Source organism: Poecile atricapillus, chromosome 2 (genome assembly GCF_030490865.1).
Source record: "Poecile atricapillus isolate bPoeAtr1 chromosome 2, bPoeAtr1.hap1, whole genome shotgun sequence".
Classification (NCBI taxonomy): domain Eukaryota; kingdom Metazoa; phylum Chordata; class Aves; order Passeriformes; family Paridae; genus Poecile; species Poecile atricapillus.
This window is the reverse complement of record NC_081250.1, coordinates 134,151,466-134,178,980: the sequence shown is the minus strand read 5'-3', so window position 1 is coordinate 134,178,980 and position 27,515 is coordinate 134,151,466. Positions and strand designations below refer to the sequence as shown.

At 33.6% G+C, this 27,515-nt stretch overlaps 1 protein-coding gene across 37 annotated transcripts in view; it reads right to left on the bottom strand.

Moving 5' to 3' along the window:
* The window catches only part of RIMS2 (regulating synaptic membrane exocytosis 2), a 447,907-nt gene that overhangs the window by 128,479 nt on the left and 291,913 nt on the right, over positions 1-27,515 (bottom strand). For 13 of the 37 annotated variants that reach the window (XM_058833029.1, XM_058833039.1, XM_058833023.1 and 10 more), the window contains 2 exons: positions 6,105-6,284; positions 4,867-4,976 (listed from right to left, as the gene is read on the bottom strand). In XM_058833029.1, coding sequence (XP_058689012.1) covers positions 4,867-4,976; positions 6,105-6,284 — 290 coding nt within the window. Of the gene's footprint in view, positions 1-4,025; positions 4,059-4,866; positions 4,977-6,104; positions 6,285-7,775; positions 7,848-13,760; positions 13,824-16,003; positions 16,070-19,687; positions 19,796-20,265; positions 20,332-27,515 lie in introns of all 37 variants that reach the window. The other 24 variants (XM_058833032.1, XM_058833040.1, XM_058833038.1 and 21 more) reach the window with 7 other exon arrangements.

Sequence of the window (27,515 nt, the reverse complement as noted above, 5' to 3'; positions counted from 1 at the left end):
TAGCTGATAGAGTGTGATAGAATCACAACCAGTCTTAATACAGGTCCTCTGCAATTACATTATAACAACCTCTCTGTGTCTCCCATCAAACTAGGGTAGGGCTACATAAAGCACACAATAAAATTCCTTTTCATTTTGCAAAATGAATTCTCATTTAAAGAAATTATCTTCTAAATGAGATAAAACCCCTTAAAATAAACACATGTACTTCTGTCAGTAGTAGCTATGCTTTCCTAACAATTCCAGACTGCATGAGTTGCAATAGTACATTGTCACTATACTTCTGTCTTTTAGGGATTTGAACATGTATCTGAGAGAGATAAACACAGACTAATGGTTTCTAGCTACCCCTGATTAAACCTAATCAAGTATTCCTGTTAATTCTATTCATATCTAATTTTATTCTGGAAAAAAAGATTACCCACACCTGAAGTTAAGAGGGGACAGTTAATCAGCATTAATGTCAGGCCTTAACAGGTTCTGAAATAACTTTCCCAAGACACAAGATTATTATGAGATCATATAATTAAAGTCCTTACCATAGAGCATAAATAGAAAGGCAAATCCTTACTGAGCTCTACTATTTGTTAAATTTCTGAGTACTTCATTTCCAAATTTTAAGGTTTTATTACATCTGCTTGGCCTAATATGATTTTCTAGTTTTTATGGTTGGGAGATGTTTTTATGGAAAGAAGAAAGAAAGGACTATATTTATTTTTAAAAGGAAAAGTAAAAATCTGTATTAGGAAAAAATGTTCTCTCTCTGATTAGTAATTAACAATGAACTGAAAGGGTGAATATTGAATACTTCCACTTTATGGTCTTCCATTTTAATTAGAAGTAAGTGGTCAGTGATTTCATCTTTCTGCCAAGGCAAGTAAGAACAAAGAAACACATTATAGCCACATATAAATGAAAAAAATCCTGGTAACCCTTAAGAACTATAAATACTGCACTATTCACTTCTTGTCAATAGTGCAAAAAATACAGAACACTTAAGAGTACATCAACATTTCAGCACTAAAACCAAGTTCAATTTCACAATACTTTCTACAAATGTTAATTTAAACAAGATATTTCTATCTCTAGTGTAATTTAAAAACATACAAGCAAAAGTTTAGCTGAAAAAAAAATTCTTCTGGTTTTTCATTTGTGAAAATCTGTTAGATGGTCCCAGATATCTTTTCAGAACTATTTTGTAACCACATAACATGAAAATATACTAAACTAATAAAATCTAAAGCAAGTCCCAAACTGCCTAGATGCTAAGGTATGGCCTGGGTAGACAAGTTAATGACATGCATTTCAGAAATACTCAGTCATTCTTAACAGACAAATCTGATACTGCAGTAAACACAGCAGTGACAACCTAAGGAATTAGCAAAAATATCATGACCATAAAAGACTGTAAATGCAACATAACTAAGGATATTGTATGTTCTACTGAGCATGTGGAACACTGATAAAAATATGCTTGGGTCAGTACTCCACAGAGAGGAATGGTCTTCATATCTATCCCACGTACCTTTCTTGAAAGCAAACACTTCGGTCTATCTTGAATCTTTTGAAAGCATTCAAAAAGCACCTTCATGTCCTGGAGCAAAAAACTCCCAACCACATAATACAGTTCATGGAACAAAATCTAACTCAAATCAAGGTTCTTTAATTCAGATCCTAATTTGGAAAGCAATTACCCAAAGGGTTAGGTTTTTCCCTGAGATTCCTTCCTTTCCATTTCTAGTCACACAGCCATAAGCACACCATATTCAGCATTCTAGTGAGTGATGTCATATACCAAAATAATATCTCCAATGGCAAATTACTCCCTTCTTTCTACTTGAGTTCTGGTATTTGTACTACATTTAAAGAAAAGGTATGCAGATACAACCTTGTAAGAAGTACAGATTATTCAAATGTATGCAAACTAAATGAGACCACTGTGGAAGTCTGCAACAGATAAGTTTTTCCTTCTTTCTTTTTCTCTTTTACAAAACTTATTTCAAATCCATCATTGCCTATAAGGTATCTTTGAGTAACTCTTTTCATCAGTTTGATTTTAACTTAATCTAGTCATCAATGAAATCCTTGATTTCAAAATTCGGAAAACTTAACTTTCATTTGAGTCAAGTATGTGTTCTGCAAGAGCAGAAAGAACTACTCTGTGACATTTTTTGGTATGGTCATATTGACTTCCCAATAACACACAAAAGATTTGATTATCACCAAGGTGTAAAAAAAATGCATTGAAACCTACTCAAATATCTACAAAACTTTCAGGTTTACTTGATGCTAAATTTGTTAAATACTAACATAAACTCTTTCTATGATAGTCAGTGTTTCCAATTGTATTAAATTTCAGTTTTTGTAACTGGTACTTCATTTGCCTAAAATAACTCTGTAAAATTCAATTCTCCACAGTAAAAAGACTGCTATTAATCTTAATTATGTTCTGTCACTGAATGAAGTTAGGTAATCTGCTGTTCTTGCAGAGCACTCTCCTTTTTAAAGAAAATTACTATTCCCTTTAAAGAAAATTATTAGAAAATCCTGAAGAAGGACAGAAAAAGCCTCAAAGAAGAACTCTATTGGTATTAGAATATGAGCTCTTAATTCTCAAGAAAAAATTACACAGAATGCTCTATGAAAGTTGTATCTATGGATTAGGTTTTTTAAGAGTGTTCACCATCTTTATATGTGTAAATTCAATATGAAATATGTCTAGTTACTGTATCTTGAGTAACTTATGATGCTTTGATTGTATATTAGAACATCAAAATCTGTGGATCTGGCAATTTTCCATGACCCAGATTTTCCAAAAGACTACTTTTTTCAAAAGACAAAGTAAAAGGAAAATATTATTCAGTTTTTGAGTAAAAAGAGAGCTCCTCAAGTCCCAGCAGTACTTACCAGAGGAAACAATTCTAGCACTCCTATAAAAAATAATTATTTTATTGTATTTATTACATTTCTCTCTATAGAACCTACGATGTAAATAATAAATAAGACTGTTACCCTCTCTAATCAAACACAGTAAAGATATATTGCATATACAAAAACTGTACTTCACAATTGCTGCTCTAGGGAGTTCACCATCTAAACAGATGTACTAAGCAAAGAGCAGGGAAGAGTGGTAAAACATAAAAGCATATACAGCAATGACAGCAAACATCATGTGAATAGATGTGGTTATTGCCTGGAATATCTAGACTGTATTTCATATAAGCAAGTCACAACACATAAGACAAAGAAATTAATCTAACAGTGATGATCTGAGGAAACAAGAGTTTTCCTTTCATGAAGTTTTGTTTCCCAAATGGAAATAAATACTGTAAACATTGGAAATACTAAATTAAAAAGTCTGATGAGACAAACACAGTAAAACTACATAAAGACCCTCAGTGGTATAACCAAGGACTGCAATTGATATCTTGTGGCTTGCTACTAAGTAAATTAAATGGTTTTAATACTATAAAATACAAGGGAACTTTATTTTAAGCAAAATATTTTAACTTTTTGAAAGATTATCTCAATTCTATTTTTTCCCCTATTATTTGCAAATTATGTACTAATTCAGCAAACGTATCACACTATAAAATATTTGCAATAAAAACAGTATTCTGATTGAATGTGTGGCTAACGTAAAACATGTCAAATAGCCTCCAATGCTTATATTTAAACATGTGCCTGAATATCTGCTAATCCTGGAAATGTAACTACATAACTGCTGAAATTCTCTTATTTGCCATAGGGTAAATTCTAGATTTTTGAAAATGGGTATGTGTCTAGGTACTTTTCCAATGACAATCATATTTAGATAGTATTATTTATATTGTCTTTTTTTCATATAGAATCCTGTAAAATTTATGAGCTATAGATCTAAAAATAAAGACTAAATCATTATGACAATGATTCAGACTATGTCTGTGCAATCAAGTAACATCAATTGCAGTTGGGTTTGTTTTTCCCTATACAGCCTGTGAAAAAAGGCTTTCAGGTGAAAAACAAGCCCTTCTTTATGTACAGACCTTCATAAGATTCTATCTCCTTCTCTCCATTGTCTACGGAAAGTCACAAAAATGAAACAAACAAACAAAAAAAAAAAAAAAAAGGAACCAAAGCACAGGGGTTAAAACCAACAGAAGTTTCTTAAAAGTTACAATATACATGTCAAGAAGGATTAAACAAAGGAGTGTATATGGCCATTTAGACTGATTTTGCAAGGCACAGCTATTTACTAGAAATAGAAGGGTGAAAATGCATTTGCTGTCAAAAGCGTGTTTATATACCTCTGCTTCAAAACATTTCAGTAAATATCTCCATCAACCAGTGCTTTTAATAGAAGACTAAAGATAAGCACAATAACAGTACCAGTAAAACGTGAATCATGAAATAGCTGACGTTTCTTATTTTAAAGATTATTACCTGTCTTCTTGCTTTTCCCGTTTCAAGATGCAGAGGTTTTGTATTAGCAATCTGTAATACACTCCATGTGAGCCCACAAGTGATCAGCTGGGTTCCTGACTCCCAAAAGAGCCAGAATTTTGTCACTAGACAACATACTAAAGATTATTTCCTGTGCCTGTTGAAGTCAATGACAAAACACCTACTGAGTTCAAAAGGAACAGGATCATGCTAATAGTCCACCTTGTTTTGTGTGCATTATACTGCTGATTATTCATGTCAGCCAAGAGTACTGTAGATATTAAAACATAATAGAAGAAAAAAATGCAATACCATTACCAAATCCCAACTCTGTACACAAAAACTCAAGAGATTTCAACTGTAATGGCAAAAGAAAAATAATAAGTATAATCAACCTCCATGAGCAATTTGGTAACGTCATGAGGGAGAAAACCATCCACTTACTTCTCTCCAACGTCCCCTTGGGTGGGAGCTGCGGTAACTGCCTGCCCCTTCGCCCTGCTACTGGAGTACTTGATGGACTTGTCTGGACAGACCCAGTTCGAGGATGTGACCTATGAGACACATATCAAAACAAACCACAGCCATTAAACGACAAAGTCATTCTTAAGTATCGTCAAGAACTGATGACATGACTAAGTAGACTTTACATCATTTGGAACCCTTGCAGTCTCAGAGGGAAACTATTGTATCTTTTCAGAAAAAGACCTAATCAAAAAGAGAAATCTCTCTATGAAAAGGAAGCCAAATTAAGGCTGAAGATGCTTCCATAAGCTGCTTCCATAAGATGCTTTTTCACACAGTCAAGCCAGAAAATATGTTGTGTGCATATTCATGTGCATATGGATATAATAGCCACATACACATAAATTTATTCACAAGTCGAATTCAATTATCTTTACTCAGCTTGTGTTTTCTTAAATTACCTTTGAGTTGCAGTGCGATTACATGAATTTGTCTGAACAGAGTAATGAACTGAGGAAAGATAATGATATTTGACTCAATTCTCACTGGGGCTTTGATGATACTAACTCTAACTTTCAGAAAACAAAAGAATGTATTCTGCAGTTCTAAAATAAAGAAAGGCTTTCTTGAACATGATCTAGACCAAAATGTGCTAATCTTTTTATTGTATTATGTTTGTTTAAGCTAAGAATAATGTATAGAAATCCTCAAAATATCAATCAGGGGTACTCGAACAGGAACAGTACAGACTATGGCACAGTTAAATGTAGTCAGAGAAAATGGTGGTTAAAATGATAAGTAATAGACAAAGTTAGTACAGTGCATCTAAAGAAACTTTTTTTTAAAAAAAATAGTTTCATTTGATGTTATGATGGTTGTTCCATAAGCAATGTCTGATGAACACAAATAATTTCTCATTCTGTAAGAGAAGAATATGATAGTTATGAGGTGCTTTATGTGGAAACCATCCAGGATTCCTGACAAATGAGAAATCATAAACAAACATAGTTAAATTCTGTTAGCAAGCAATTTGCAATGGTAGCCACACCATTATATCCAGAGTAGAATATAAATAGTGTGTTCACACTGAAAGGGTTAGTATCTATTGCTGCTAGTGATCAGCTAAGGATGAGGCGATACCAATTAGCTACTGGGAAAATAAAATGGTGAGCTGGTGGGGCAGAAGGGGTTTAGTCTGATTGATTTGTCTGTTTCACCTCGGTAAGGCAGGTGAAGGAGGGGCAGATCTTCCAGTCATTAATGAAGGCATCGACCTGATGAGGTTTGAGTCAGGACGCTCTGTGGATCGGGAGCGGGAGTTGGTCCGCTCTAGCACAGGACGTTGCTCTGTTGATCTGGATCTTTGATATGGCTGTCTATCTGCTGCTTCACAATTCCTGTAATGTTAGTCAAAAAGCAGCTCAGTTGAACTTTGACTTTTCTATTAATTATAAAATATGCTGCATGATACTGGTTTGGAGCAAATCATTTTATTATATACATTTTTAGGGGGAATAAATTTTATGAGATAACTCCTTGATAACATACAGGTTTTTTTACACGTATTGGACTTGCTCCATACTCTTGATAAATGGGCTGAAATGTTTCCAATGTCTCAGTAATGACTATCCATGCAATAGTCTGTTTCCTGACAACTTCTGGGTTAAAATAATATTATTTTGTCAATTAATATATCAACCTGGGAATAAAAAGTAGCTGACATAATATTAAGTCTCAATAAAGCTAAGAACTCATTAATTGTGCAGTTTAATTGTGCATTATTCCTCATATGAATAGATTTCTACGCATTTTTTACAGTTTGCATTCTCTCTAGAGGTAGCAGTCTTGCTTGTAGGAAAGTTCACAATCTAGATGTTATAATTACCATGTAGCATTGTTAACTATTATTAGTCTTGGGGATGTCTGTTAGATACAGGCTAGGCTATAGTGATAGATTCATATGTGGTGCTCAGACTGTATTCAAATGAAAATTTACACCATTAATACCTACAGAGGATCCAACAATTAGAAAAAAATTGGTTTGTAATTAAATTTTTTTTTTAACCCACAACCTATGGAACTGTACCAAAACAGTAGTGGAAAAAGTTATTGTTAGAGATGCAGTGGGAAGAATTAGACTGAGTAAAGGAGAATTTATTGATCAACCAGTGATATCTTCTACTATCTTATGCAATTAATCAGGCCATTACTTTCAGAAATTAATCAAGCTCCACCTTTTTTTTCCCAATGAATTTGGTCTGTTTTCAAGGAGTAGTATTTGCTAGCAATATCTTCAAATACATTAAATCAAGGCAATTTAGAAAGTAAAATCCATACCCTAAAGGAGCTATTTATTAAAATCACTCCTCCCAGCTCTCCTTGGGTAACTGAACAGATACAGAATACAAATGGGGAATGTGTACCCTTCAGGATTTTTCCTTGAGCGAAGTCATGCATTTTACAATGAAGTCAGTTAATACAATGAGTGGCTTGATGGTGATTAAGTGTAACAAGAAGTCAAATTTTAATTAGTATCAGAAAGGAGAGAGACATACCACAGCCTTATTATGAAGACTTTTGTGTTAGTAACAGCATTTTATTTCTAAAAGCATTGAAACAGAGTACAGCGGTTGACTTTGCTGAATGCATTTATAAAACATTCATTAAAAGCAATCTTTTCAGGCCTTCCATGAGGCCATAACTGGACTCCTAAAGCATACAAAGGACTTGCCACAGACAGATTCAGAATAATACCATACATCATGAACCTACATCTATAAGCTCCTAACAAGCAAACACCACAGCGAGACACATAAACAAAAATTATAAGCTGAGGCACTAAAGGCTGTTTTTGTGCTAATAAGCCTGGCACAAAACCACAGGATTACCTCACTTGTTCTTCTATCAGTTCTGTTTCTGAATGGGAAGCTTCATCAGCAAAAACATCCACTGTCTCGCTTCTTTTACATTGTTGATAGACAAAGAAACACAACCTTAGCTTTAGTGGGAATGTTGTTTAGTTTAAATGACTGTTTAAGAGAGATTTCAGTTTTATGGAAGGTGAGAAAAACATCACCCATCTGCATGATGGCAAGAAACGATCACAGAATACATTATTTGACTCTGGGAATAAATTCTGAGAAAAAATATTCCTAAATTCAACAAAATTACAAAAAAATAATAATATCCAGGCCTTTAAAAACCCATTGTTACCTTGTTTATCCACATATTTAAGAATATTAATGAACCCACAGAGACTTTTTTGGGTCTGTCAGCATTTTTCCTGTCAGTGAGAAGAGGACCACTGAAGCACCCAGCAGCAATATGGTGAGGGAATCACTCCATGCTCTGTTTCTCTCTCCTTCCCACAGCCAGTAGGACACTCAGAGGAGCAGCTGAGTGGCAAACACATGCTTCTCATAAAGACTTCATGAGAGGCTTAAGGCTCCCATTTGTGACTTGTAAAGCCTCATTCTCTTTAGCTCTATAGGTATAAAAAGTAGTTTTTAGGATATTAAGGGTCTGACCTTTTGCCTGATTAGAAGGAATGGCATTTTTACCATGGGGATCAATACTAATGTCTTAGTGGGCAAGTTTTGTGCTCTGCAGAACATCATGGAGCAACTGTCGCTAACCACAATGCTAACAGATGAAGGCCTCAAAAATTTCATATTCAGTAGCTAATATACAGTTTGCTACAATCTCCAGTGGGCATTTCAAGCAGAAAAACAACCAGGAAATCCCCAAAGTGAAGGAGAGGGTGGATTTTGGCAGTAAACCTTTGAAGCTGTGGCAATGCTGTTTTGAAGACTGAAGGATTTGAAGACTAAGTTGAGTCGTGAGGCTAAACTGATTGTCACCCTCAGGTTCCAGGCTACAGGCTGCAATGCTCTCAATAACCACTGCAGCAATTGGAGGGCTATTTCAAGGGGACAGTCTTCCACTTGAAAGCTTCACTTTGTGGTTTTACATCATACACATATAAAGAGCAATTTAAAAAATAGTTTTACTCTCTGGTCTTCATCCTCAGTCATTGTTTTCTCCTTTTAACACACATGCTACACGATCCCAGTCTTCAGCAACTGTTCCTTTTATAGGAAAGCCATCATTCCAATAACCTGCTTGTCCAGTGAAACTCCTTCCTTACCACTGTATACAACTATGTATGAATATCAAAATCCAGCCATAATTATGGGAGGAAGTTAAACTAAAAATTTTCTAAATTTTCAGATATCACTCTTAAAGACTTATGCTTACAAATTACCTAGATGAAACCTTTTTCTTTTCTTATTCCAAATAATATAATATGAATTCCTGATTTTTAAAGAGGGAAATATTGTAGCTTTAGTTAAACTATTCAATAGCCATATAATATTTTGATGTACACTAGTATTTCTTACCTTTGCTAACAGATTTTCCATTATGAAAATACAATTAATGAAATGTCAAATAATGACTTCCTCCATCTAGTACTGCCTACTGTAGCACCCTTCGACTTTTGCTAGGGAGGTCAGGCATGGCAGATGGCAAATTTCTTTGTCAAAGTCTGCAAGACTTGTAAGCATAACTCTCCCTTACTCTGAGGAAAATGTTCAGCAGTGTTTGCTTCTAAACCAAGCAAGCTGATCATTGTTTAAGCTCTCTGTAAGTCACTACACAGAAAGCTCTGTAAGGATTCACAGCCTAACTTCTTATTCCAAACCCATCAAGTATTAGAACTAGAATTCATCATTTAGCTACCACTGTAAACTCTAGTTGCTGTAGTACCTAACCAAAGGTGCTACAAAACTTTATTTTTTATACTGATTTGTCTCCATTTATATATATAAATATATATTCTGCAAATTTCAAATGTGAACTCTTTTCCCAATGTAGTAAATAAGACTTTCTGATTTTTAATTTTTCAGATGTTAGTTTTCTTAACAAGCAAAAAGAATTTTCAACAAATTATTATTGTCATTGATCTAAACTTAGGGATAGTTAAAGCTTTATAAAAGATTAACATTTTTCAACAGTAAGCAATTGTAGCAGCTTACATAACAAATATAGCTTATTTTTTTCCCCAAAATGACTGAAAAAAAATTATTTTAAAATCCATGTTACACTCTTTTACTTGGTACAAATGATGAGATCATGCCAATCACCATTTTAGCATTAGATTTTTCTTGTAACAAAAAACTGAAGAAGTAAAAATAGAATTACTGTAGAATTACAGTACACTACAATTTAGCTCCTAGTGCATCTTTTTCATCTAGCAACACTGAACAGAACAAGAAAAACACAACAACACACTTTCTAAGTATCAAAATTTCAAACTTCAGCTAATATACAATGGCAATACCTGTCAGTGTCTGTGGATGGCTGCTGGATTTCAATCCTTGGACATGTTATTCTTCTACTAGCTATAGGAACTTTGCTGTTTAGTCACAGACACAAGATCCTCTGTTAGCATAACACAGATAAATATGTCTACAAACAAATGAGATTTCTAATACCAAAACAAATACAAAACCTAAATTTGAGCCATAAATATTGCAATGGAAAATGGGAAGGAGTCAAATCTCTAGAAAAACTGGTGACAGGATATCTCAGCAAATAACTCATCTATACTCATAAATGAACTAAACATAAAATTATGTGCTGCTATAGTTTTTAAAAGATAGGAACATAAAGGTTTTAGGTACTCTGGTTCAAAAAAAGAAGTAAAGCAAGATATTTTGGTTGCTGTAATATTCTATAATGTTTTTAATATATGTAATATATTAAAATATATTATGCATATATTTTATATATTAAAATCTATTATATATAATATATACATACATATACATATGCATATAAATATGTATACATATACACATACATATATATGTGTATGTGTGTGTGCGTATATATACATATATATGTATATATATATATACACACACACCCATATATATACATGCATCCATACACTGATATGATCTAATCACATCCATATTACCCTGTGGTGTATATGGTAACTACTGGTGTATCTCCATGCCAGTGAAAGGCATGATTAAACTCTAACGTGCCAGAGTCTGAACTATTCTACTAACTCAGCTAAGCAGACAAAGCAGAGAACTCTGCTATGATCCCAGGCACTTTGTGCTCCACATTCCTGTGTTCTGCTGCGAATTTCAAATGTGAACAGAAATGTAACTGCTCACAGATTCCTCAGGTATCTGGACATGGCACTGCAGTCACTTTGGTGAATGTTGTTGACATAGCTAAGATGTATTCTCCAAAATACGTGAAATGATTGATATATTTTCTGAGGAACAGCAAAGTCATGCTTGGCATAGGGAGTTAGAGCAATGTTTTTTCCAACCCACATTATTTTATGATTCTGTGGATGCAGTTAGAGGTTTATACTACCTATTACAATCAAATATCAATAAAACCAGTAAGTAATGTAAATCCTGGAACAGTTAAGACTGAAATGATGTGCATTTCATATATTTTTTATCTGTAAAAGAGCTGTAGAGTGCTTTTACTTTATTTCATCTGGTACTTTCAGTGTACCTTCTCATTTATATAGCCAGTTGCCTTATACAGTATCCTATATTTTGCCAACTACTTTTCACTTTCAACATCTTTAACACAGACCCTCAACTGACACACATTAAAGAATCACCCTGCAGGAATACGCATCTCTGTGTTCATGAGATGACTCACTGAAGATCACGATAAAGCTGATTAGGATTCAAAAGCTGGGAATTCAAAATTCTCAAAGATGAGAGCTGAAATCCTCTCCTCTCCTTCACCCCAGCTAAGTTTTATAACTGAATCTACTGCAGTGATTCTCTGCAGATAATAATCTAAACTTCCATTAAAGTACTGGAAATATTCCAAAATATAACACTTTTGGCTTTCTATTATAAATATATTCCACAGTTCTTCCCGTTTCAGAACACAATATTTCAACCACTCAACTTGAGTATTATGCCATAATGTATGAGCAAAACCAGGAATATGCCTGGGTTTTAATTAACATGTGTCTCATGACTGAAGTATAGTGGTATATAAGACAATGCATACAGGATCTTGAGAGGGAAGCAATGAAAAAGAATGTCCTACTAGAGCTTGAATGTTCAAATGTGGCTCAGCAGAGCACCTAGACGATAGACTAATCACTCCAAGTAGTTGTAGGCTTAAAACCAAGCATGTATTTAAATATGCCTTTTTAAAGTGCAGTACTAAACGCAAAATACAAAGAGTACTTGGTTCTTGATGGATTTTGTGGGATTTTTTCTCTCAGATCTTAAATATAACTTTATTTCTATATGGCACATATACATAGTGGCTTCTTTTTTTTAATGACATCTTTAAACACCAATAATATGGCAAATGTTTAAATAGTAAGTTACCACAACCAAAGTTGTAACTGTGCAATTATTGTGTATACATACTGCAGCTACATGCTTATCTTCTTCTTAACTTTTGGCAAAAGACCTGAAATTCTGACTTCTCAGACACTGAGAGTTTTGTCTCTTGATGAAAGAGATTTCAATCAGATCATTCAAACAGGAGCAGGTATTTAAGACTTTATTATCTTTTTAAGTTCTTAAATTATGAATGAGCAAAAAAGCACTCAGTTTCTGTTAAAGGCATTCTCTAAGTCCATTGATCTGTACAGAATCTGATCCATTTCAGCAGTCTTTATTCTATTAAAGTGTTTTCTATGGTTTATGTTTTAAGTAAAAGTCACAATGGTTCACAACAAATGATTTTATCTCTGTCTTTTGTAAAACATTTTTGGAGCTAAATTTAAATGAAGCCAAAAACTAATTAATTATTAATTAATAAATTTCCTTTTCATGTTAAAAACCTATTTTTAGATATTTATCTCTGATATTTACTTATGTTAGCATCTATTCAGGACTAAAAGTAAGAAAAGAGAGGTAAGCCAGGACTATTTCATGTGACTATCAAAACCAAAAGCTTTAGTTACACCACAGACCTTCCAGCCTTCTTTAAATGCTGTTCCTTTTCAGTATGCTTGTGCAGTTTCCAGGATGAAGTAATAAGTATGGCCCTTGCTGGACACTTAAAAATGAAGAGCCAACAAACAGTGGCACTGTGGATCAAAATGCTAGAGAAGATATATGGTCTCAACTCTCTGCATCTGCACTAATGTTTAGCCAAAAGACCCTCACAAATCCCTCCTCTCTAAAGAAGAGAGAAGCCCACATTAAAATATTGATGCATTCATTCTGGGTTTTGCCATATTTTTTAAGTTTCAATTTAACAGTCTCATGTTCTCTGTTCACATTCACAAAGTCAGGAAGTAAAAAAAAAAAAAAATTCCCCCAAGAGCAATAAGAAAATGAGGGGGAAGCAGTAAAGCCAACAAACTAAAAGCAGGGATAATTCGTGCGCTTTCTTGATCAGAAGCCAGCTACAACTGGGAAGAGCTAAAGAATTGTAAGGCACTCAGCACTTTGCATGGGTTTCGCATAAATCACAAAGGAAGATAGGTTAGACAGGTAGAACTAGGACTATTTCTAAAAGTAAAAAAGTCTTAGGCTTCCAAGACACCTTCCCCAACACTGCAAATGTAGGCAGGTGTCACTAAAAAAGCCCCTTTTCATTAAAGCAGCCCTGAACAGTGATAACATGTTTTAAAAATAGCTCAAACATAATTAATGTTCTTTTTCTATTTGTAACTGAATAAAACAGTTTAATCTTGGAAAAAAGACTAGAACATAAGTGCCTTAGTTCTGAGTCAAGAAAGAAAGCCATCAAGAAAAATACATTTATTAGGAATAAATTTAGTACAATTATAAATGAACTCATTATAAAGATCCAACATACATTTCAGTTTTATCTGTAACGCTACACTCTTTACTTACCCATATTTTTCAGCTGAACCATTGACTATATCATCTGCCCATGAACTTGCACCATTGTACCACCTTTATAATGCAGTTAAAATAAAGAAGTGTTATTAAAAAAGTGATGTATTACTATTAGCACTCTAATTCATGTGACATGACCACTTCTCAACAAAATGGAAAGATTTCCAAATGTTTTCAAATAATTTTGTACATTTCATATTTTCTTTCAGTTATGAAGAAAACCAACTTTTTCAAAACTGAACACCAAGAAAATTATAGGGCTTTTTTTTCCTTATATAATTATTATATTTCAACTCTAGTGTTTTCAGCAGTTAAGCCATAATTTCAGTTCCATAAAGACTGACTGATCCCTTATCTTTTTATACTTAAATGTCTTCATGTTTTCAATGGCTATTGAGCTTGTGTAATAATAAAAAAGTAATTGTGAAGAGAAAACATTAACAAAAATAACATTATATGCATTAATAATTTGAAATATCACTTTTAACTTCAAAGACGAACTTTCCAGTTGCAATCTTTTTTGTCTATTTGATTGGGTATTTGGCTTCTCAAAGGTATGTAAGAAGCAGAAGAAAATTCACTTCAATGATGAAACAATGAACACTAATTAAATTTTATAGCGGTATTATTCTTCCAGGTACTGAATAGGAGCTGTCCAAGAATTTGCAGCATCACTTTAGTAAATCAGTTGTAGACACCATAAAACACATATAGAAGTATTTTATCTTTTATATATTTTATATTTTATCATATAGTACCAATTTTGACCAAAAAAACAATTATATGTACTTAAAATACTAGCCATAGCCTAAAGGAAAAACTTTTTTATGGCTTGAATATACCGATTCAAGAATTTTCATGAATCTGTTTCTGGGAATCACAGCAGTATTTTTTGTTAGTCTGCCTTTTCACCAAACCTCTTGTGCTGCAGAATCTGAGGGTTTGCAGTATGTTTACAAACTTAATAAACCCACATCTCCTGGATATTATGTTGAGGGAAGACCATATGGGATGCAATATATCTGAATGTCAATCAGCTGCCCTTTTTTCTTCTATGTCCAATTGGATGGTATGGGGAATGGATTTTTTTTTGTTTTGTTTTCATGATTTATAGCCAGATCAATGGTTGGATTAAAATAATTTCAGTTTAATCTGAGTTTCAGATTAGATTTATATCTAACCCCATATAAATTTGAATACTGCTGGAGAATGACAGGTATGTCTTTGTACTCTCCCTGATAATCCATATCCTCAAAACTGAAGCCAGTCTCTCCAGTATTTTAAATAAGAGTTTTCGATAAAACTACTTTATTGCAGATAAATACATAAAAATGGGTTTAAAATTGCAGTGCACTTTATTTTTTCCTAAATATGATTGTATTTATTCGTAGAAATCAAATATAAACAAAATTTCCTGCTATTAGTTAGGAAAATATCCCTGTTTCACCCGTTCCAGACAGTAGAAAAAAATCAGACATTGACTTAAAAATGGACAGAGTGGTATAAAACATCTAACTGCAAAGAGGGAGAGGAACACTGATTTGCTCCTTTCTTCAGATTTCTTTCTCTTTTGGCCTAGCTCTGTACACATGAAAGGCTGTTCTCAAGTAACTATTTCCAGAGACACTCCAAAACTTTTCAAATTGCATGTCAGATTTTAGTGATGCTCTCTGTGATCATTATACACATAACAAAATCTAGGAAGAACAGCGGTACTTTGGTTCCTAGCACAGAAAACACTCAAAACCAATTTGAAGGCATTTGGTTAGTCCTTTTTTAAGTCAATATGAGCAGTAACATGCTAAAAACTAAGTACCATCTTTGGGTACTCAGGTTATGAAAAAATGAAATTGAGGACTCTAAATCCACCTAGAATCACTTCTAGTGAGGGAAAAGGTTAGATACTAGAGTTATGGTGCAGTTAAGTGAAGAAAAAACCCTCAGTTGTACATAAGCTCCTCTGTACCATTCAGTTTTCCTCCCACATGTAATGAATAAAAAATTTTTCAAGTTAAGAATTATGCTTAAAAAAATCCAAAATCAAATTAATGGAGGGCTAAAAAGAAAATGAGGTATTTAAAACTATGGAGATTAGTTGTTCTGTATTAAGAGAAATATGGCATAAAGTGCACTGTAAATTTAAATATCATTAGTCTAGGCCAATTAGAATTTTAGACTACGCTTCATAAAAATTTATTACTCAACTCTATCTATTTTTACTATATAAATTAAAATACCTTTCAGGAGTATAGGCTGTGTCATCATAATATGAATTAGGCACTCTTCTCTCCTGCCTAGTCCTCCTGAATATGGAATAAATAGCACAGATATTTCAGACATTTTAGAGGGTGCTTTTTTCATTATGTATTCCCTTACTGTATTATTAAAATGTAATGAAAGTAGAACACATTTATCTTCAATTCAGCCATATATTCTGAGCATATCTTTCTAATATATACATATATATATATATATAAAACCTTTAACTTCTGCTTTCAAATTCTATTCAGAAATAATTAACAACTTATTAAGAATGCTTGATCAATGCACACATATTTCATAGAAATAAAAAGTTACACTGACAGAAAACTAGTAGTTGAACAACTGAGAATGTTCACCAAAAGCAGGATTTGGATGTTAGAAAATGTCTGCTGGGTAAAACAACAGTCAGGAAAGAAAATGGAAGTAAAATCTAATTTCCTTAAGTGAAACAACAGAAATTCTGCCTGAAAGAAACCTCATATCCTGCACAAAACATACACAAACCAGGTTTTATGGACTTAAAAATACTAACCTCAAACGCTAAGTGATAAATTGCACATAGTGAGGTGTTCTTGCTGATTATGTTTAGCTCTGAGGTAGGTAAGTTGAGAAAGTATTTCATGCAGTGACATTGTCAGCATAATTTTATTTGGAATGAATTGCTAATATTTTTTTTTTAACATAAGGACAAGGTTAAGAACAAGAACCTTGAGAATATTTGTCTTTGAGATCATGTGTGTGTCAGACAATTTAAAATGTGTTACTGTCAAGTTACGAATTAGCACATACCACTAGTAGGATTCTGAAGCAGGGGACATAAATAAAAGTGTAAGCAAAGCTCAACATGTCCAGCCATGATGTCTTGTGTGTGCTCAGAGTGAGTAGCTGCAGCTGGGTGAACTGGTACCAGCTGGAGCTGCTGTGCTGACTGTAACATGGGAAAGCCCAGGGGAGCTCAGGGTGTGGTACAGAGCAGCAGGATGTTCTTGAGAAAACCCCACGTCCTAAGGGCTCTGAGTCACTGAGGATGCACAGGTGCTTATTGACTTTCTCAGGCATATGATGGAGTGAATTTCTTGTCAATGCTGCTGTTCCTTTTGGGGGGACTTGGACTTCTTCAAAAGGGGGGAGCTATCAGAAAAACAAAATTATGGATTCCATAACCTAAGAATGACCTCAGAAATTAGGGTTTTTTATAATGCAAATGTGTTCTAGAACTAATGAACTGAAATCTATCAGATCAGATAAACAATGACACAAATTTCAGCAGAGAAAAGATGAAAGGGAACCAAGTAATCACTCTCTGGGGGAAAAAACAAAAGAAAAAAATGCTAAAAGATACCACAAGAGTTAACGAGGTGTCTGTGAATGACTACAAGATAAACAATAAAAGAAGCCATGAATAACAGAGGCAAGTAATTTTGACTAATATATCTATATGATTTATTTACCTGCAGGACACAGACACTGATGGATTCAGAGTGACATGAGATTAAAAACTCTCTGTCCCACATGAGAGACTCTTTCCTAAGTGCTGGACTGTACAGAGCAATATTTGCTATTTTGAGCAATAATGGAAAGTTTTTTCATATGCATGATAAAATGAAAGTAAAAGACAGGAAGAGATGAGATTGCTTGATATCAACAAGACATTGATTAATAAAATGGAGCAAAGAAGACAGGAATAACACCTTGGCCTACAAAATAATGTATTTTAGAGTAAGCATTGAACTGGGGAAAAGTGTAAAGAGGAAATATTGGTTAAAAAGTTATTTTTCATATATTTACAATAAAAATGAGGAATAGAGAATTACTAATTGTGTTTCAGTGTGTAAGGAGAAACTGGGTAATGATTATGCTATACATGGTTCTCAGCTTGCTGTTAGAACACGGGAAGACAAAAAGGATGAAAAAGTAGGAACTAGAATTGTGGCTGTGAGGTACTCAGAGGAGTTCATATCTGGTAGGAGGACTCAAGTAACTTGAACACCAGCGTTACCCACAGGAGTGTGGATTCAAGAGGACCATAGAATCCAGGATCAGTTTCTAGGCCCAAGGAATCTCAAGATACTGTTCTAGCAGTGAGCTAGAAATATTCCACTTCACACTGGATTTTAATTTCTGATCCCAGGTGGAATTAGCTTTAATAGCTTTCTGTTCCATAAAGCCCTGGAAAAGATTTTCCCACTGCTTAAATCCCAGCTTTTTCATCTTTATGAAGTACTGTAACTTTTCCCCTTAATTCTCATTGATTTTACTTTATTTTTGAGAGACTAATTTCAGAAACACAAGTCAAGAACCTCAAAGTAAGAAAATTTGAGAAGAGCTCCAACTTTCACTAATATCTGAACAGGCACAGATATAACCAGTAATCTGAAACACGTTCAGATAAACTAGTGCAAATCAGAGTATATATTGAAGGCCAAAAAAAAGTATATAAAAATTAATTATTGAAATAGCATACAAATGAGCACATTTCATCATGCATTTTAAGAAAACAAACAAAAAATCCCTCTCCTTAACGAAGTTTCTACATATGGGCAGAGCTATTTATACACTTCCTTTATACTAGGTTTCATGTAAAATGGTATCATTTCAAAATAAATGCTTGACTCAGTTCTAAATGTTAAAATGTCTAATATTATATAGCTTTGCAGAATATTTAAAAAGCAATATTTCTTTTGAAGGATTTTTCAGATGCTTTTTTGTTTCTGCATCCAAAAGTAATTTTACATTCACTTAAAAATATGGTGACATATGATCTGAATCTATAGCAAGCGTTAATGAACTTCTCAGACTCATATCCACAGGGCAGCCATGAAGTTCATATGTTCTTTGCTTATTGCTTTAGAAATTTTTACATTGCCTCCCTTGTAAAGCAATACCTCTATCAACCATTGTGTCTGATCTAAGTCACGCCTTCCTTTTTATTGACTCACAGTTTTTTGTTTGATATTCTTATTTCTATTTACATACAACTATGTAAACTTTTTCTGTTTGCAATATTTCTGCATATATCCTAATTACAGCACTTCAGCAGCATATCTTAAAAGCCACTGTATTTCAAGGGGCAAAATATTTCCCAGAAATTATTATGGGCTCAAATTCTTTCTCCATATATTTCATGTGTAAATAGGAAGTAGATGTTCTGCAATCACACACAGGTATTGTGAGTACATACAAGTATTCCTAAATCACAGAATATGCAGCATGCAAATATATAAAACATAAGCTTACATAAGCATACACTTTTACTTTTCACTCTATTTTTCAGTTACTCAAAGTATAAGACTTCAGAAAATCACTCTTTATTTGTACTTTAAAGTAGATAGGCTTTTCCCTGTTATTTCAAAGAGAATAATAAATGCTACAAGCACTCTGGAAAATTCCAGCAAAAATAAGGGTTATAAAAGACACAGACAAATAATATCCATATAACCCATTTTAAAACTGGCTTCTACAAAGCTATTCAGCACCTCTTGGGATTTACCCATGGCCTCGAGTAGTCAGTTTTAAGATGGATACATACCCAGAGTATTATAAAACATATTCAGTGTACGTGTTTATCTCTTAAAACACAGATCACATTATCTGTTTGGAAATCAAACATGTCTGTGTCAGTGGGGCAGAGCTAATGGCACACTCCACATCAGTTATACCTCTCAAGATCATAGTAAGCACCCTCAGAATAGGTACGGCACATCGTACGGGAGCGGAGTAATCTGATTGCATCTTCACAAAATAGAGGATACATTGTGTGATCCTGGCTGCCAAAACAGAATGGGTGAACACAATGAAAAGCAACAAAAAGATGAAACGAGGACAAAACAACATGAAAAGCAAGCAATGTCAGCAACAGAACAAAACACTGGAACAGAACATGACTGGAACTGTGGTGAACTTTACAAATCTACTTTTAAAAATTAAAGTATATTGGCTCACAGTTACAAGAGCTACAAGACTATGAGAACAGTAAGCTATGAGTGATATAAATAAAGCATCATCTTTGAGGGCCATCAATTATAGACTATGGGCACGGAGAAAATATTCAAGTGAAACACGGCAAGAATTACCCAGTGTTTGTGTTCGCACAATGTTAAAAAATCTAATGATGATATTAACTCAACTTCTAAGTTTTCTACCACTATACACAGACAAATAAAACCAGAAGTGGATATGTAGGTACACAGAAGTACATGCATTACCCACACATAGTCACACAGAGGAAAACATATACCTGACATCCCTGTAATGGTGATCTGTGGACTGGGTGTACCGGGAACGAGGTAAAGTAACATAATGACTGAGGTGATGGCAGAAAGAAAAATACAGATATGAGACAATAAGATGGAGAAGGAATGATGCACAACACAAAACAGAAAATATTATAATCTAAGAATACAGGAGCTACAATGCATTGTTTAAGAGCACTGGACTTATTAACAAAATAATATGATATATGGTTCTAAAAATAAAATTATCTAGATGATTCACATGTTTACTCTGAGAAGCCAGTGGGAGATTATGGATCAAGAAGATAGCTAAAATGTTGGATTTTCTACAGTATTTCAATTAGGAAGAAAAAATGCATAAAATAAAGAATTCAGATTGCCTATTCCTTGTTTGGAGGCAGTCATAATTTTATGTTTTAGTTTTAATAATATCACATAATTTTAGTTTTAATAATATCTTCGAAAGAGATTTACCTAATCTGTCTGAAAGGCTACCACCATTTGGAAATCTGTCCTCACATAGCTCCAGAGCTTTCTCATTTCTAAGTGGAAGTTCTTCTAATACTGATCATATTGTGATGAAATGTGAATTTAGAGATATAACATCAATACCAGAATAAGCCAAAAAAAACCCAAATGCAATTCAAAATAATAAAACTAAGTTATTTGAATTTTGTTTGTCTCATGAAATAATATTAAAATTTATTCATTTTAAACATATCTTTACACTAGACATTCTCCAATTATTAAAAATAGAAGAAATTTATTTTAATTTTAATATAAATAGATGCACACAATACAGGGTAAAGAGTTTGGGAAAAAGAGGAGTTTACCATTAACAAGGAGTTATTGATTACAGTTTTCCTGAAGCTGGGATATTTCAAAGGAAATTCTAATCACAACTGTCTACTCTGGAAGTCTAAACTGACTTCACAAAAAACATGGAAAACCTCTTCCTTCATTTTTATACCTCATTTTTTAATTTTCTCATGATTAATTTTTTTCCAGGAATCAAACACATTGGTACTAGTAGGTATATTACCTACACTTATATTTTTTGCACGAGGATAAAAATGCACCATCACCCATATAAAAATATTCCTTATATTAGGTCATTTTTATATAGTAGAAGATGTCTTTGTGTTCACTGCCATCAAAAAAGTGCAAAAGAGCACTTTTTTTTGCGCACCACTATAGAAAACTAACTTAAATATCTGATTATGCAATTTAAACTTTGCAGATTGTTACAAGAAAGGAGAAGCTGTACACAATTCATAGGGCCCAATTTGACATGGTACAGTTAAAATTTGAAGAAGGACTAATAATTATTAAAATAGTCATCAATTTTACTCTGCAAGCTGGAAAAAACAATGAATGTTTTTAAAATAATGTAAAGACCTATGTATCAAAAGCAGTCTACCCATAACAGCCTGTCAGTCAGCATGCTGTCAAGAAACATTAAGAAAAAAGTTCACCACATTCTTAAAATTTTCTTTGAAATATATGCACACCCACAGGAAGAACAATCAGATAAAAATGTAGGAGTCTACACCCCCCAGGAGCTAAATGGACAAGGATGGCAAACAGCTGCACACCAGTTTATTCTCTCCCCCACATGGACACATTTCCAGGCTACATCCACATGAACATGCCTTTAAATTATTCAGATGCAACCCTGGAATTAACACCTCAAAACTCTTGCTCTAGTATTAATAAGCAATTAAGTGTCTCCAGCTGATATTTACATTTTCATTTTAACAATTCATTTTGCCTTTTATCTTTCCAGTGAACTGCTGACAAGTTTTCCTGGTAGTCTTTGAAAAATGTATGACATCAATAAGCACAATATATTTAACCATTATTTAAAAACCTATGTCTTAAACAAAACTAGGACTTCAGTAAGAACTTTTTTTGCAGAACAAGAATTCCATGGAAATCCATGTGTTATTTGCAAGTAGATTACTTACTGTCCATAAGAAGGAACACCCCAGATTGTTCAATTATTTGTATGTGCACGAGACACCATCAGTCCATATTCTGCTTAGAACAGTCCCAACAACTTTTCTTATCTCCACCAAACTATGTCGATTGCCAAAGTTCTGGTATCATGTTTTGTTCTAATACTTGTGGAAACTCAGAACTCCTGTGTCCTTAGCAAGTTCTGGGGATTTTTCTTAGGAACTTCTGGCAGGCAGTTCAACCTTTTCCCTTTTATCTTTTTTTTTTTTAAATTCTGTTCATGATTTCAGAATCAGAGTATGACAGCATTTAGATGGCATTTAGATACAGCCACTTATACAATTTGATATACAATAACTTGTAACAAGTTTAAAATGAGCTTCCTCATCACTCAGAACTTTGCTAATCTATACATAGGAGTGGGGTTAGCTTGAGCTTAAACTTGACCTGGCCCTCTGGAAATACTGGCTATTCATACTTTTCTTTTTTCTCAGAGCCCATGTTAACCATGCTATCTAACTTAACAGAATCATACAATCACTGTCAACCATCAAACCCAGCCTTGGACCAAACACCACTATGCCCACTAAACTATATTGGAAAGTGCCACTTTTACTGATTTTTTGGACACTTCCAGAAATGATGACTCAACCATTTCCCTGGAAAGTGTGTTCCAGTGCATAGACTCTCCTTTCTTTCACTGAAAAAATATTTCTTTATATCTGACCTGATTCAATATGCAGAGCTAAATGCTTAAATGCCATCCTTCCTCTGAGCATCCAGCCAATACCACACTAGTTGATTTTCCACCATTAAATATAATATGTTTTCATACAATTGGGTTAAAGTTAGTTCTTTATGCTTTTATAAATATGGTAGCAACACCAAAAATGTCTGTGATTTATTCTTAATGTCCAACACTGAAACATACACCACATTTATTTGGTTAATCCCCAGTATAAACCACTTCAAATAATAAACTGAATGTATTATAATGTAGTAAAAACTTAAGCTTTGCTTTGCCCAAGTGCAAAAGAACTCCAGTAATGTTCCAGACCTCCAACTTACTTAAATATATAATTTGAGCCGTTAATGAAAGTCATTGCTCTATATGCACGGGAATGCTAAGAAGATGATGGACAAAATTTAGATATGTCAGGTTTTTAGTATGACAAAAGAACCCCAGGATACCTTTTTTTTTTTTTTGCAACCTTGCTTTAGATTTCTAGCCTCTTATCATACATTCTTCATTTCCTACATTATAGTTGTCCATGGCAGAAGAATGTCGATGGTACGACAAAATGAACATAACCTACATCCTCACAGACTTATGAAACATTACCTATTTTATAACACATGGAATAAACAGAAAAATTGCAGCAAAAATTCATTTTACTTAAAATAATACAGTTAGCCTAATAAGGCAGCATTATAGGTTTTGCAATATGGTCATAATTATGCACACACACACCCACACCCGTCCCCTTCCACACTGTAGCAGGTGAAAAGATATTTCCACTCTTCTGACAAGAAGATTCCAGGTATATAAGTACATGAGATAATGTTCCTTTTTTTAAAGTGAACAGAAAATTACTTACAATTTTTCTGATATTGATCACCTATTTGTACATTTTCTTAAAATTCAGTGAACCATTAAGGTAAGAAAACAGAAATCAGTGATTCAGCAACTGATTAGATTGTCAAATTGGAAGTGTTTAGTGTCCAGGACCAGGCTTAACATACCACAAGAGTCTCAGAAGCACACTTGAAAATACTCACACACAGAGTACCTCACTTGAGCTTCATGGAATAACTTTCTGTTCTTTCTATACAAGGGGAGTTTATCCTGTTCTCTATTGCTTGGGATATTTTATTATATAGTAAAGAAGAGGCATTTGGGAGATAATATATTCCTTTCAATTTTCACTCTCTGTGACCAGATCCTAGAATTTGATTGACATTCCAGCTTCCCTACTAGAGTGGGCAGTAGACTCCCAAGAGTTTTTTGTGGAAAGGCTAAAGTACTGTGTATTACACCCTTGTGCTCACTGGAATATCCATAAATCTGAATGCAAAACAAGCCTTTGTGTTCTTTTCTGTTAGAACCTGCATTAAGGAAACTCTGACACCAGTAATTTCTCTCATCCTATCACTGTTTTTCTATTCCCATATTCAGCGTTTTCCAGTGTACTATCTGATTGCAATTAAAGCAATATATTGTATCATTGGAAATAGTATTATCCTCTATTTTTATTAACACTCTTTTACGTTTTTTCAACTGAAATAACAAATTCAATGTATGAAAAGTATAAAATTATTTAAATTGTTAAAAAAATACATGTTGCCTTTAACCAAATACTCCCCAATTTCTCAAGTTACAATTTTCTGAAAAACTAGCAATGTAATAAAATAGAAATTAGCTTAATCAGACTGCAGAGTAAGAAACAGGTGGTAATTGGGGTCAATCAGTTGTAAATTTAGGGGGGATAGAGTCATTGAAAGTGGTAGAAAAGAGAAACCTTCCATATGAAATTTAGGAAAAGTACTGTGGGAAGGAATGAAGTAAAAAAATTGTGCTTGGGATCACATTGACTGTGAGGCTGAGCACAGAATTGTTCAAGGGAAAAGGAGATGGGAACCAATAAAATGATGTGGATTCAGAGAAAAGGCTCTATGAGCAGCTTACTCATTTCAATAATGGAAACTACTTCAGCTAGTTACTTTTTCCAGGGTCCAGTTATACCATTCCAAAAGATTATATTCTCATCTGAATAAAGGTACAGTTAATGTTCTCTGTGATAGACTGTTTTCCATGCTGCTTCTCAAACACCTGGCAAATCACACCAACAAGCCATGTGAGTAAAATGTGAAGTCAAGCTCTTAACTCTTAGAAAATGTCAGATGCCATTCAAGAAGAAAGCACTGGTTATGTCATTTCCCCTGCTACACTTAATTGAATACATTAATAGAATAGTTTTATTTAAAAATTGTGTTTTTAAAGAAAAAAACTGATTTTCTTTACTTAGAAACATCAACAATTTTTCCACCAATAATGGTATGGATGCTTTTTGTTACACTGATTGTATAGAAATTTCTGCTAATCTCCTGGGATAGATGAAATCCTGGAAATGTTCCATCTGAATGTAACTGCCAATTTGAAGACTTCAGTTGTGAAACAATAGCAATTATCAGCAGAGAATTTGTGAGCTGACACACAATCAATCAAGATGACTTTCAATAAGAAAATCAGTACCACATTATCACAGTGCTCCCCATAAAGCATTTTAAGTCATTGCTCCAAAGATGCAACACTGAAGTCTTTTATCAGAACTGCACTATTTTTAAAACAGGTTTGATTTTGTTTTTTTCCTTTTTTCGTGCATTTTATTCTGAGGAATATATCTGTGACTCTTGGTGGTGGTGGTTTATTTTTTAAATTTGGCTCAAAGCTTCTTCTTTACCACCTTCCTACTCCGACATCCCTGCTGGAGATAATCGTCCTTCAGGAGACTCATGGAGGCACCAGGTGGGTGGTGCAGATAATTGTGCAATTAAACACTGATTTGAAAGGAGAAAAAGAACTTAAAGAAACACTGCAATTATTGAGATTCAAACTGATGCAAACATTTTATAACATAGCTATAAGCAAATTTTCAGCAATGCATTTCTTTTACTTTACTGGGTATTTGGAGAAGCAAAGCAGTGACATTACATATCCCCATGTGGGTACATTACCCACATGATACACACAATTGAAACCTGAAAAAATGATCCCAAACTTTCCAATTAAAGCATCAGGAACACTCTACACTTTACAATATCTTTGTATTTTAATCAGCATTTATATGATTTTACAGTAAAATTTAACTAAATAATAAATAAATTACTAGCTAATTACATACTATTCAGCTGTGTATTTAATAAAGACTTTGAAAAAAAATCTGCTCTTTTCAGTGTTTTAATATGGAAAAATGTATCAAAAAATATTTTCCTATTTTGATCAAATCTGGTGCCTACTTAATAAAAATATTGGATTAGAAGCCTGCTACCCTTAGATAAAGCAACTGCACAGTTTAAGATGATATTTAGAAATGTAAAATTTATGTTGCTCTTACCCACCTTTAATTTTCTACCAAATAATAGAAGCAGATATTTATACTGTGTTTTAGCTAACGTGTAACAGGCTCATTGTAGTGAATTATTTTGGTCTTTACTGGTTTGATTATAGGACATGGAATTTTTTGGCCTGTATTTCATTATTCTCTTCATGTTAAGAAAATCCAAACCACATGTTTTCCACAGAATGAAAGAAACCAAGCGTGTTTTGAAATATGTGAATGAAATCTCCTCTAAGAGGTGTTAGTGTTCTAGTGTGTGATAGTCACACACACACCAGCACAGGTGTGATAGTCCTAGCACATCCAGATAACATCTTTGAAGTGATTTTAAAGTAATGGAGAATATTTCTCTAAATAACCATGCTTATGACTGCCCTATTAGGTTAACAAAACAGGTAGCAACTTTTTCTCTTTCAAATGGAAAGTGTTCAATATTCAATCTGAAAATTCATTTGATGAATCAATAGTGGATTCCCTTTTCTCTTGTTTCTTGTAAGTGCCTTTCAGAAAAACACTTATACTTGAGGAGCTTTCTCATACATTTCTCCTGCAAGTCTATTTGAGTTAGGCATTCTCAGAATGCTCTGGTTTAACATACCTATGATAAATTCACCATTAGCAATTTTATTCCTCAGGGACAACCCAGCTAGGATATTAAATATCGTTAAATTAATTGTTGCTGAATAGTATCTAGATGTGCTGAAGTTGTGGGCCTGAGTACAATTTTCTCATACTGTCTTGGTGTTTATTGTTAACTGGTGATAAATCATTCAGAAAGAAACACATAGATATAGTTTGGTGGTTTTGTAGTTTGTCTTTTTCTTCCTAGAACTATGCTAAGATTCTCATACTTTTACTCTAATTCACCTAATAATATTGATTGTTTAAATATAAAACTCTGAGTTTAAATCCAACTGTTTCCAAAATTTTCTCAATAGTTTCTATAGCTTGATTAGCTTTAGCTTCTCAAGTGAGGTAAAAGTCAGTGTTAGAGAATTTATTAAAACATTTCAAACTGACACAAGGTTATCCATTACAGATAAATGGTTTCATGGAATTTGGGTCCATATTAGGTCATAAGCATTATGGCTAATTCATAAGATTTAGGCTATTTAATAAGAGTATGAGTACCCACAAAAAACTTACATTTTGATGGCAATTAACTAGTAGATTTATAT